At 35.7% G+C, this 12,830-nt stretch overlaps 1 protein-coding gene across 3 annotated transcripts in view; it reads right to left on the bottom strand.

Annotated features, from left to right (window-relative positions):
* Window positions 1-2,246: 2,246 nt before the first annotated feature.
* Window positions 2,247-12,830, bottom strand: part of ARMC8 (armadillo repeat containing 8) — a 58,840-nt gene continuing 48,256 nt past the window's right edge. For all 3 annotated transcript variants that reach the window (XM_081953857.1, XM_081953856.1, XM_081953858.1), the window contains 8 exons: window positions 11,726-11,812; window positions 10,408-10,500; window positions 10,005-10,154; window positions 9,192-9,287; window positions 8,814-8,909; window positions 8,172-8,244; window positions 4,841-4,934; window positions 2,247-3,655 (listed from right to left, as the gene is read on the bottom strand). In XM_081953857.1, coding sequence (XP_081809983.1) covers window positions 3,622-3,655; window positions 4,841-4,934; window positions 8,172-8,244; window positions 8,814-8,909; window positions 9,192-9,287; window positions 10,005-10,154; window positions 10,408-10,500; window positions 11,726-11,812 — 723 coding nt within the window. In that variant the 3' untranslated portion in view covers window positions 2,247-3,621. The remainder of the gene's footprint in view (window positions 3,656-4,840; window positions 4,935-8,171; window positions 8,245-8,813; window positions 8,910-9,191; window positions 9,288-10,004; window positions 10,155-10,407; window positions 10,501-11,725; window positions 11,813-12,830) is intronic.

The raw sequence follows: 12,830 nt of genomic DNA, 5'->3' as shown, positions 1-12,830 counted from the left end.
GGAAGTTTTGGGAGGTAAAAGCTGGTGGGCTACGTCACGCTGGGAACACCTGAAGAGAGAGAAGGCAATTATTCCATCCATCAGTATTGTCCTACTTGCTCTGGGTTTCCTGCTAGTTTTGATTCAGCTGAAATCTGGAACAAAAACAGCTAAGAAAATTCTGTAGAATATATATACAACATGGGCTGAGAAAACAGTACATATTAAATAACAAAATACAATACAGAAATAAAAGAAAATACAAAAATGTAGTTGACTGTTGGAAAATATCAAGAGTTGCCTTTCACTTAATTCAAATTAGGTTCTGTTTTCTTTACAAAATATTTCAGAACGATGATTTCTTGATTGTACATAAACATAGCCAAAGACAGTATTCCTGAAATGTCTTGAATTCCAAGGAAGAGGAAATAGAGATGGTCTGAAGCGTTTTTTCTTTTTGTTTCTTTATCCTCCTTGGGATATTAAATGCTGGTTTCGTTAAGTGCAAATCAACAGTTTTACATTCCTAAGGCTGATGTACCATTTCCCACTGTATTCAAAAGGCTGAACATCTGTAATATTTTTCTGCTTAACAGTAAGTTAAAAGCTTAATTATGAGCAATGTATGGTGATTTTCAACATATTTCAAGAATATAATTTAATATCGTCCCAGAAAGACATAATCTTATGCTTCTTTATATGGCTATGTATGACTGGTAAATTATTCAGAATTATCCAGAAGCAAGTATACCAGCATCTGAACTGATTAAGAAAGGCACTGCTGCATTGGGTTAATACTCCCCGAGTCCAACATATTTCTTCTAAAATAAATTAATCAAGAAAACCATGAGTAAAATACAAGGCAGAATAACCCAATCACTATTTAGCTCAATTATAAATGGAATTCTGATGTTGCCTTTGGCCTCTTACATTTCCAAGCCTTAACTTCATAGCTTTTAAATTTTAAATTCCTGCAATATGTCTTGTTTTCAATTACCGTAACTAGACTAGAATATTCTGGGCTCATATCCAGCTTCTTCAAAATAAATCATTTATCTATCTGCTTTTTAAAGTATTAGAGTTATAGCTTATTAATGTAAGTACAATTTCATAAAGAGGCCACAAACAACAGGGAAGGGATTATTGAAGTAAGAATTGACGATAGAAAAAATAAAGTGTGGAAAACAGAGCAAAGAGTACAATGAACTTTACCACACTGAACAAAAGCTAGCGCAGAATAAAGACCTTATGTATATTAAAATTTTAAATGAAACCTGAAAATAAGAAGCAAATGCTCAGGAACTTAAATTCATTTAGTACTGAGCCATTCTCAACAAAAGAATTAAGATAAAACATTTTTAAAAAGTTATTATTCTTGACTAATTTTGACAAGTCATGAGAGGGGGAGGAATATGATACAAGTCCATTTATCATATTCTTTAAAAAAGAATATTAGAATTAAAAAATCAACATTATTTTTGTTAGAATAGTCAGCTTCCTAAAAAGATGTAGCTGTCTGTGCATAGATCCATGCCTGCAATATAACCTCTGAATGAAGACTTAAATATATATACATAAATAGGGCCAAGCAATTTTAAATAATATTATCCGGTAAAAGGACATTTGTTTTTTATTTACAGTGTTTGTACATATTTATAGTAACATCAAAAATATTCACAGTGCAAAGTGCAAAATGTCACTTCGTTATCACTTACCATCTTAATATTTCATCAATTCACCTTGCCCACCCCCATTATCCAGATTGTCTTAGCATAGTTTATATCTTCCTTCCGTATACAGAGCCACTCTAAAAGCAATCTTCAAAGTATAGCTGAAAATCTGCACATCTCAGCTATATGCAACACAGGTATAGGCATATCTATATCTCAAAATAAATGGATATGCATATGTGTAAATGGAATCATTACAACACAATTGGAAGTGCCTGTGTAATAATAATAATTCAGAGTGCAAAAGCAGTGGTCAAGATAAAGAAGCACTCCCTATCCTTTCTCACAGGGAATGGATTCAGGTAATGCTGTCAATAAAGTAATTTTTCTCAGCATTATTAAGACTACAACCAATCGACGAATTAATTGCGGCTTTACTTCTAAAATATTAACTAGCAGGAAAGCACATTATGCATACCTGCAGAAGTCCAAACCCAACTAGCTTGTAGCAATAACACTGAGAAATTATTTCACCTATTACATTCCCTGAATTGCTATGACTTGCCTTTCAGAGTAAAAGAAAACATGAAAACCATATATAAAAACTCTAGCTTTATTTTTGCAGTCTCCCTCCAGCTTATTAACAGTTCCAGCCAGAGGCACAAGCTCTAAAAGTTGCTTTGATATAACGCAAAGTGTCTAGGCAGAAGAATATTTATTAACTATAAATAAATGTTTGGGATGACTGAAACTGGTGAGTGAAATGAGACACTCAATTTCTGACTGGCGCTCTTGTCCCTTGACAGATTATACCTGTGGGCTTAAGACCACAGAAAACTTACTTGGTAAACAACAAGGTATGAGGCAGAGATTACAAAATGATATTTAAAAAACTCATCTTAACATTGTTCTTCTCTGCTCCAGGAATAACATATTCCTCTGCCATATATATTTGGTACATAATGTATTTTTAAAAATATTTAAGCTCTGATTTACATCCAGATTTTTTATGGGGAAGTCTATCATATTTCCAAGAGCATACCTCCAACCAGTAGTCAATTCTTTTACTTAAAACAATTCAGTTACAATTTCATGTTATGTAAAAGTAACAGAGTTTTATAACAAATTTAAGTTTCTGAAGCAGCAATGTATCTGCATGGGAAACTCTAATTTTATTGCTGGAAAATTCCAGTAGGCGTAATTTCCACAATTCCAATTATGGTATCATTTATGTGTACTGAAAAATATTCCATTTGGGGATCTTAGAATTCTGCTTTCTTAAATTCAAGGAGCTGTCACTAGTAACAAGTGGCATTTAAGAGGCAAGCATAAATCACGCTGAATGTGTTACCTGTCATGTAAGTATCTTTTTGTTTTAAAAGAGGAAGTACAGGTACATTAAGCTGAGGTTTAACAAATGCATATATTTGACTTAAAAACATTCATCTGATCAAAATAAACTTCATGGGACAAAACTGTTATTAAATAACATTTCAATTCAAATTGTATATAATTTTTTAAAGTTTTCATACAGCAAACAATGGTTCACCCTTGAAAATCTGTAGAAAAAAAATCACACATACATACACACACAGAGGGAGGGGGAGGGAGAGAAAAAGAAAAAGCTCTGAGGTATCACACCCACCCAGACACAGCCTTACATCAGCTGTGGTATAAGCAGAATATTGTAGGCCCAAAGAAAAAAGACTACTGATTGTTCTAGTGAGTTCAGGTAGTTCAGACAAAAATATCCCAGAATAGATATCTGAATAGAGGAACTACCTCAATAAAGTCCTCAAGTGCATTGGAGACCTGATCACTTAAACTGCTCCTGCTAAGCAGCTCCCTGCACCTGAAACAAATGCAGCCCAAGGTGCCTTGTGCAAAAGGTAAGGAAATTAGGTGCAGCTATTTCCCATTATTCCTTAGTATATAGCTCTGAAAATTATATGAAAGTTCAACTTCTCTTTCATCACGCAAGATACTGCTGGAGTGCTGTTTTCGCCCTGCAATGAAAAACATTTTTTTTTAATTTTAGAGGATATACATAAATGGGGATTTTAGAAATACTACTGTGCAAGGAATAAACTACAGCACTGAAAAACGGGTACATGAAGTTCAGTAACTAAACATGCAAAAACAAATCTGCTCTCAATTTTACTACACGGTTCTTTGCACTTAGAATCAGCCTATTCCTTTTCTATTTATAATTTCTCAAGAGCTTTCACATAAGAGGTTGTATGCATTTTACAACTTTGAGAACTTAAAAGTATCTTGGACTGAAACTGATTGAAATGAGCAGCATGTGAAAACACAAGGATATTTCAGTCAGATATAATAATTGGGGAGGGAAGATATTACATGGGATATCTCTACAAATGTAGACTTTTGCTTGCCTTTTAAGTGAAGTCTACCATGATCTTTACATGGGGCTGCTTTTGAAGAGCATCCAAAAGCTGCAATTCATTTAAAATGCACTTGTGCAGTCAATTATGAACAATCCCCAATTTACATACATTTACACCTCTCCTCCATGAGCTGCTTTGGCTATCAATATATTTCTAGGTGCAATTCAAATGCTGGTGGTCACTACAAAGCCATTCATGCCATGGGGCATTTATTAGGATATTTGTGGATTTGTCTTTCTCCAATCATGCCATCAGACCTGGCAGAAAAAGCATTATATGAGACCCCTCAATTAAGATGTGCCATCTTGTAGGACCCAGAAAGTTAGCCTTTTTGTTCTGCTCTTTGGAACACTCTTGCCCCAGATATTAGATTACCCTAACCTTGCCAGCCTAAGGGTCCTGAAGACAGAGATATGTTCTCAGGCGCAAGGGTCAGGTTGTCACTATAAGCCTGTGAAATAGTTTTTCATTGTTATCTAATTTTTTTTTTAATCTTGACAACTGGTTCATTATGTTATATTATTGTTGCCTTTGTTTAACCTTTAGTTATCCAAAGTCATGGATAACATAAACAAATCAAGTATAGGAGATTTTACTCATGAACACTAAGCCATCCTAACAAATTGGGGCAATTCTGGTTTACCGGGGTAAAAAAAAACACCACAGAATGCAAGGAGAAACATAACACATATATAATTTAAATCAATATACAGTGTACAGAAAAATCTAATTACAAAATAATCAATCCAATTCAATTTGGTTTTGGAAGTTCTGTTTACTTACTTTTCACAAAGATTTGGATCTGACGACTGACTCAGTTTATGTAGAATATCTACTATTCCAATATCTCTGAGTTTATCCTGACGATCTTGGGAACCTAATATAAAATAATTGCATATTGGTAACTTGGTGCATTTTATGTCAGACTGATTAAACAGTGGCAACACAATATGCAATCCAATGTAAAAACCTGCAGAAACACTTAAAATGCATATGGGCAATTTTGGATAAGCCTTTCTCACCTTGCCATGTATTGGTCACACATACTAGCTCTCCTTTTTTTTCTACACAATCAAGTTGTGAAGAATCACAATCTTATTTCAAACAGATCTGGCATTCATTAACAGCAGCCTTAGGCCAAAATACTCAACAGTATGATATCCAATGTTTAGAGAAGTAGATGGACTTAAAGAGGGGACAGACACCAAACAGCTGATTCTCCCTTTATCAGTAAAGGCCAATCAATTTATCTTTTGTTTTAATCAAAGATAAGTTCTGATACATTATGTATTACCTTAGAAAAGGCGGGGGGAACCCAATTCTTCAGCAATCCATGTTATATTGCGGTGGAACTAATGATCAATAATCTATTTTCTATTACTTTTATATTAGTTCAATTGGCATAGTAACAAAAGAAGTTATGCTTTTATCTTACTAAAAAGCATTTCCGTTCTAAATTACAGTGGATAAATTAAATTTTCTATTCTTTTGTTTAATGGTTTAACTGATAATTATTGATATTATCATCTGAAAAATAATTTTATTTTTAATGAATTTTTTTTCTTGGGTCAAAATAATGATATGCAAACAAATTTGAAATGAAAGTAATATATTCTTATGCATCACTAGCGATGCATCATCACTCAGGTCTTGAACATGGGCTGTTAGCTTTCCAGCTGATAAGCTCAGTGTTTCTAACTGCTGAGCCATTGCGCCCCCTTAAGCCATATGTATAAAGGTAAGTTAAAAAAATAAAAATAGAGAGAAGAAAAGTGGTGACTACTTGCTTTATAGAAATGGGGAAAAATACCTATTCCCCATAATTCTGGCTTTTCATTCTGTATAAAGTACTCTGTGTCCATATGAAAAAAAATAGGAACACAACTTATTTTTTTCCAGAACTGTAAACATAGACCAACCCAAATTGTCAAACATTCTTCCAACACAAGAAAATTCATAGCCATTTTTGAAGTTTTTCTGATCTTGTCATTAACTTTTACGATATGGATATTATTATTTTTATTTATCACTAGCTGTAACCGGCCACGCGTTGCTGTGGCCCAGTCTGGTTAAATGGAAAAGAAAGAAAAGAGAAAGCGCAAATCCCCCGGCAGAGGCGGCCCCTGCGTGGAAGTGAGCCATGGTGGCCCCTGCAAGAGCTGCCATGGAGGACGCTCCCACAGGCCCCAGCCTGGGCGAGCTGAGGAGGAGAGGAGGAGGAGGTGGCCACCGCCCCCGACCCGGCTTCCCTCAGCGGTGGCGGCGAGAGGAGGCGGCCGGTGTCCCGTGAGGAGCAGGAGGAGGAGGAGGAGGAAGGAGCCGCCCCTGGTGACATGGACACGAGGCAGCCCCCGCTGGCCGCAGACCCATCCAGAGACCCTGTTGCCGCTGCAGTCGCTGCCTCACGGGGCACCCAGCGGCCGCCCCAGCTACGCTGCGCCTCAGGCTGACACTGCCGCTGCCCCATCGGAGCTGCCTTGGCGAGGCTGCAGCTGGCTCCCTGTGAGGGTGGTGGAGAGCGCGCACAGCCAGCCGGGCTAAGGAGACGCTCCGCCTCTACCTCCTCTGGAGCTCCACTGGGCTGGGCGGGGGGAGGCCGGCTTAAGGGTGGGAGGAGGCATCCGAGGGATGGGGCAGGCGCCGCCCCACCGCAGACAGCAAAGGCCTGGCAAGAGGGGAGGAGGGAGAGGCCGAAAGGCTTTGGCTCACCTTGGTGGAAATGGCGAAGCTCGTCGGAGGAGGGGCGGAAAGGGGAAAGGGTGCAGCGGCAGCCCAGCCACACATATAAAGGGACCGTTGGGACGAAGCTGGAGAGAGGCCGAACTGTTCCGAATATACTATACTCAAGAAACGAATGCTATGGTATAGTGTGTTTTGCTTTTACATCCAGCAGATGTTGCTGGTTTTCAAAAAAGCATGTTTTTACAAAAAAGCATGTTTTTACCTGTCACAATTGTGACATCTATATAATATACGTATATAAAAACATGCGTGTTGTCGAATGCAATGTTGTGTCAAAATTTCAAAGCAATAAGTGAAGAACCTTCGGAGATTTGAGATTTTGAACAAACAAGCATTACATTTTTATTTATATAGATAGAGCTCCTTTGATGAGGCTTTATAATATCTGCTAGAAAGCCATTAAATCTGATATTAAAGATTCCCACTAAAAGCTTGTAATCTACATTCAATAGAATATAGGTTCATATTATTCAGGATAAGTTGAATCTTTTCCTACTTTTCAGATTAAAGAAGTAAAGCCTTTTCATGTGGTTGAAGCATGAGTTAATGGTTTAGTCAAAATTTCTTGAAAAAAATTTAAAACTTTAAAAAAAATAATTTATAATTTTTAAAAAATTTAACTGCAGAAAATATCAGTACCTGGAGCTTTACTCAATTTCATTTTATAAGTTGACTTTTCAACTATTACCTTCTGGGGAAAAATACCTTTTTAAAATTCTGTAAATGTTTAAGATATTCTTCAATTTTTTTCTGGGTTATATTCCTATTTGTTATATAATTTCATATATTTAATTATCCCAAATAGAAGTAATTGTTTTGTTTGATTCCTTCCATAATTGCTAAATTAACAATTTGGCTGATTTACTGCCCCTTTCAAAGTATTTTTTGTACTAAAGTTCAACTTTTATAAATTCTATTGGGGAATTATAGAATTTTATCTATTATAGCATAAATTGAATCAACCGTTAGTTACATTCCTCAATTCAGTCTAAAATACAGTATTATGAATCAACCTTTCTTATCCTTAATTTGTATTTCTGATTATCATGGTATGCTTTTTCACATTTATGGCTACTCCATTTTTTGATCTGCCCAAAGTCATGAATTTGTCTTTTCCTAGTTCAGCTCCTGACAAAAATGCCAACATATTCAAATTTCGTCCATTAGAAACTGCTCTTTTCTTTTTTTTCCAGGTAAACATCCTTTTCTCTCAAAGGGAATCAAATAGCATATTCACTTTCTGTCTTTTTTTCCCTGTAGTGATTTCCCCCATCCAAGATAAAAATGCATTCCGTATGCTCAACTGCTAAATGCAATTTCATTTTTAAATTAAGCATTTCAGAAGAGAAATCCCCTGAGTATATCTTCTTACCTTCTTCTTCATTCCATATAAGATTAGATACACAAAACATGGCAGCCAGTTGAAGTTTAGCATTCGAGTGGCTCTAAGCAGACAAAAAACGTTTAGACGGAAATATTTTAAATTATTCCTTAGTAAAATCAAATCCTTTAGAATCTGACTCTTTTTAACTTCATAGAACCATGTAATGTTATTGGCAAAGTATGGATCTAGTTTACTATTGCTTTCTTGGTTACCCTGGCTGATTTAGTTAATACTTAAAAAAGAAGCTACAGCCTTGATTATAAAGACAAAGCTAACAGCAAATTCATTCTGGCAGAAGTCAATGGCAAACCAGTTCCCTATTGTTGCCAAGAAACATATGTCAGGAACCAAGCTTGACTCAAGTAAAAAAATACATATCTTTCTTAACCTTTATGTAATCTAGGTTTCTTGCCTCCAAATTATTACTCACAATAATGAAAAAAATCCTCTGCTTTTCTTTGATGAAAGCAAAGTTGAAAAAATATTTAAAAAGGAAAAAATATTGCATTCAAGAAAATTAGAGCAACAAACAGTACTGCACTTAATATATAGATTTCTATGAAATGCTGAAAATCCCTGAGCTATAATGTTTTCCCAAAATTTAATTACAGAAAAACTTAAATTACATACCATGTAATACTTAATTTTTTGTAAGATATCATCATTTGTCATGATGAGTTCTTTAGCTGTCGTTCCATCTGCTATGTTGGCAAGTATACATAATGTCTGAAGGAAAGGAGGAACAGAAATATATGGAAATAACAACAGAAATCTAATTCTAAATGGCAATGTTTCATGGCAACTTGACAAGTAGACTTCCATAAGCAATACAGGGTAAGAAAATAAAACTATGAAGACTTTTACACGTAGAAAATATTGCACGCAAACAGCCTTATGCACTCTTAGTAAAAATATTTGAATTTTCTTCCTGAAGAATTTAGTGTTTGGTGTTTTATTTTTGTTCATGTCTAAACTTGTTGTCTTTATTAATACAATAAAGCACAATACCTGTTCTTTGACTTCCACGTTGTGTTCTCCTTCCAGGATGAGAGTTACTGCTTGCATGATCTGTTTCCCATGAGTACTTATTATCTGATCTATATGCTGCCAAGAGTGAAAAATAACATTAACGAACAGCTCACCTAAAAAGTTAGAAAATCTACAGTTTGCTTGTAGAATACTTATAGCAGGAAATGGGCTTATGCCAATGAAAACAAATCATATATGTGAATATGAGAGCACAACAGAAATGATAGTTTTCCTTTAAAATAAAATGCTGTTATATTATTCCTTGATCTGCAACATGCTCTATGCAATGTGAAAAATAGATGTTCTGGTTCTCAAATAGAAAGCTCTCAAGTAGCAACAAGGGTTCAGAAAGAACTCTGCTTTGTCATTTCTACAGAATGTTTCAGTGATAGGTTTCAAATCCCATTCCAACCGGTACGGTTGGAACAGGGCCGGCGGCGTCCTCATGGATGCGCGCAGCGTGCGCATGCATCTTAGCACCTCTGCGACGCTCCAGCTGCTCCAGAAGCACAGAAGCCTTTAAACACCGGTAAGGAGCTCGGGCGGGCGGGTGGGACCTCCGGAGCATCGTACCGGAACAGTATCCAGTGCTCCGGGCTGGCTCCAGTACGCCCGTACCGGAGCGTATCACCTGCAACAATGTTTGTTCTATAAATTAGACAAGCAACAGCTTAATGAAGTTGATATGACCTTCTGGAATATCAGCTCCCAATATGTAATGATATATAATAAGAAATTAACAGATTCATCTTCAAAATATTCATTTTGTAGATCCATTTTCTTTTTACTTACAGGGCGAGTAGACAAAAGGTTCCGAAGTAATCCCAAAGTCTTCATTAGTACATTTACATCAGAATCAGAGAGTAACTGGAATAACTGCTCTGTACTCAAGCCTCGCAAAATGTCTGCTTTGATCTTCTGTTCTGCTTGAAATGCCATATTCTAAAAAGAAGGACCAAATTAACATTATTCTGAATCATTTCAACATTTTCCACAAAGGGCCCAAATCCATTACACTATTTATCATCAGCTATACGAAGAAACATTTCTTAGCAGTTGAAATTTTGTTTTGATTTCCAATTCTTGAAAGCATTCTAGATCTCAGATGATTTGATAGTATACAAATTTAATAAAGAAATAAAATCTAAAATTGGAGATGCATACATAAAGCTATCAGATTAACATTGATACTTACCATTAAAGCCCAAACTCCATTCACTCGCAAGGCAAGATTGTCACTCTGAGTTAAACTACAGAGAAGTTCTATGGCTCCTGATTCTAAGATAGGCTACATATAACAAAAGCAAAACCAGTTAAGAAATTTCAGTAACATCCTAATTTCACATATAGTCTCATTTTTTTCCTGTACATTAAATGTGCTTAAACCAAAAACAAGCTACTTTAAAAAAACATTTAGAATACACGCCTAAGCTTTCATATCTTCTTTCTTTACACATTTTATATTTTTATAAGCTCAGGCAGTGTAGAATATTCAGTTCAAATGCCATAAGTATTTCACCCAATCTTTTGATTTTCCAGTATGTTCCATTAGGTTCTCGTACCCAAGGTAGTAGTTAACTGTCCTTTTCCATAGTTGAAAATAATCAAACACACTCTTCCCCCTAGTTGGCGTGCTGAGAGCAGACTGTTTTTTCTTACCTGCTGAAAAACAGCTGACTATGCCTCCAAAGCTGGTTATTTGGCGGTTTCCAGATTTGAATGGGAGCAACTAGTAACAACTCAAGACGACCTTTGGAGGATTGTGTACCTTCTAAGATGAGGGATATTGAGGACTACAATTCTCAATAGAACTGATTGAAGGGTTGGGTCTTTCATCTTTTCCTTTCAGCTGTTTGTTATTTTTAAGCACACCTTGGTTTTAACTGCACCTTTTAAATGTGCTTTTTTTAAAAAATTTATTTATACATTAATCAACTGGTTGAATGTTGACCCATATAACTCCTTGCTGGATTTTAACATAAAGTTATTTTCATTTTCTCACTGTTTACTTTAGAATTCTAAATTACTTTCACCTTTGCCATAAAGAAGTCAGCAGTGAAAAAATTCATCCCGGGTAATGAAAGTTATCTGGCTTGATTTATGTTTACAGGATTTTACTACAAGGATTCTGTTTTTACTACTATTTTTTTTTCCAAAAAAATATCTGGTCTTATTTGTTTCCAAATTCTGATGGGAAAATCCTTTCATTTTTAATTACTTTTTATTCTGGCAATTTTATCTCAACCTTCTTCCTCTGGTCAATTTGTTATGGTACATCTGCTTCTATTCTCCTTGAAAGGAACTGTTTATGCTTTTATTAGTAAACACTAACAGCATGATTTCTTTACTCAGTTACAATTGGCCTATTTTCAGAGAAAAACTGTTTTTATATTTCTGCTGAGAAAGACCAGAAACAGGACTTCACCCTCATGATCTTGGGACATATTCACATTATATTTTATACAAAGAATCAAAGATATAATTTTATGGTTTTAAAAGCCCGAGCAACCAACCTCTTTGCTTGGAGAAAATTCTAAGAGAAGATTGCATAGAGTAGAAGATGCTACCACTAAAATTTCATCTGGAGCATTCTGTAATACCTAAAAAAAGAAATAAAAAGGAATCTCATAAGCATTTTAATAATTTAGAACAATTCAGGGATTGGTACATGCACATTTGCCTTGCTACCTTTGCATATGCAGAACCTGAGCTCCAGATTCCATTATTCACATTTAGAAATTAAATAGTATCAGCATCTGTTTTTTGCAATTAATATTTTCTAATTTCAAAAGAATTCTAACATATCAGCTGTTTATATTTAACCACGAAAAGAAAAAGAGGAACCATGTCTTCCTTCTTTAAAATGGTTAATGACATAATACTCCCTTTCTTAAAACAGGAGATACCATCTAGCCTAAGTAGAAATTACTCAAGACATTTGAGCTACTATTCTCTTTTCTTAATGAAAAAAATATAATAAAAAATTATTTTCTATAAAGTTTCAGAGAATACTGCAAACAATCCTTGTGCTTTCTGAATAGTTTACAGTATATATAAATGAACAGGGATTGCAACTAGAAAAATCACTAGTTTTAAAAACTATTTACCATCTGAAACATCTTTACAAAATAGCACTTTAAATATTTTGTAGCAGTGAGTCAACCAGAAGTTCTCCAGCTGGACAGACGAGGGGGTGTGAGCTCCGAAGAATCTCACATGAACTCTGTCTGACAAACCAATGCCGAGCTCCTTTTTGGATCAGAACCTCCCTTATGGGGGGGGGGGGAGAAGGGGGTGTCTCATCAGACCCAGAGGGAGTGTAACAGGTTTCTCATAGATCGGAGATTTGCCCTCTGAATCAGCATCAAGACGGCAGCACAGCAACATGGCTGCACAAGAAGCTGGCTTCAGGTCAAAGCAACTGAACAAGAGCATGCAGGAGACGATATGAAAGACTGGTAAGAAGATCTAATTAACCCACAGTCATAAATCAGAATTTGGAAAAGGCAAAGAACCTTGAGAGTATAAATAATATTGAGGGACAGATCGAGATTTTGGCAAAAAGAAAGAAAGAAGGGGGAAAATGGAAGGTTGAATCACTAGTCCAAAAATAGCTAT

Source organism: Natrix helvetica (assembly GCF_964273705.1).
Source record: "Natrix helvetica genome assembly, chromosome: 5".
NCBI classification, from domain to species: domain Eukaryota; kingdom Metazoa; phylum Chordata; class Lepidosauria; order Squamata; family Natricidae; genus Natrix; species Natrix helvetica.
The sequence above is the reverse complement of the archived record's forward strand: the minus strand, read 5'-3'. Positions and strand labels throughout refer to the sequence as shown.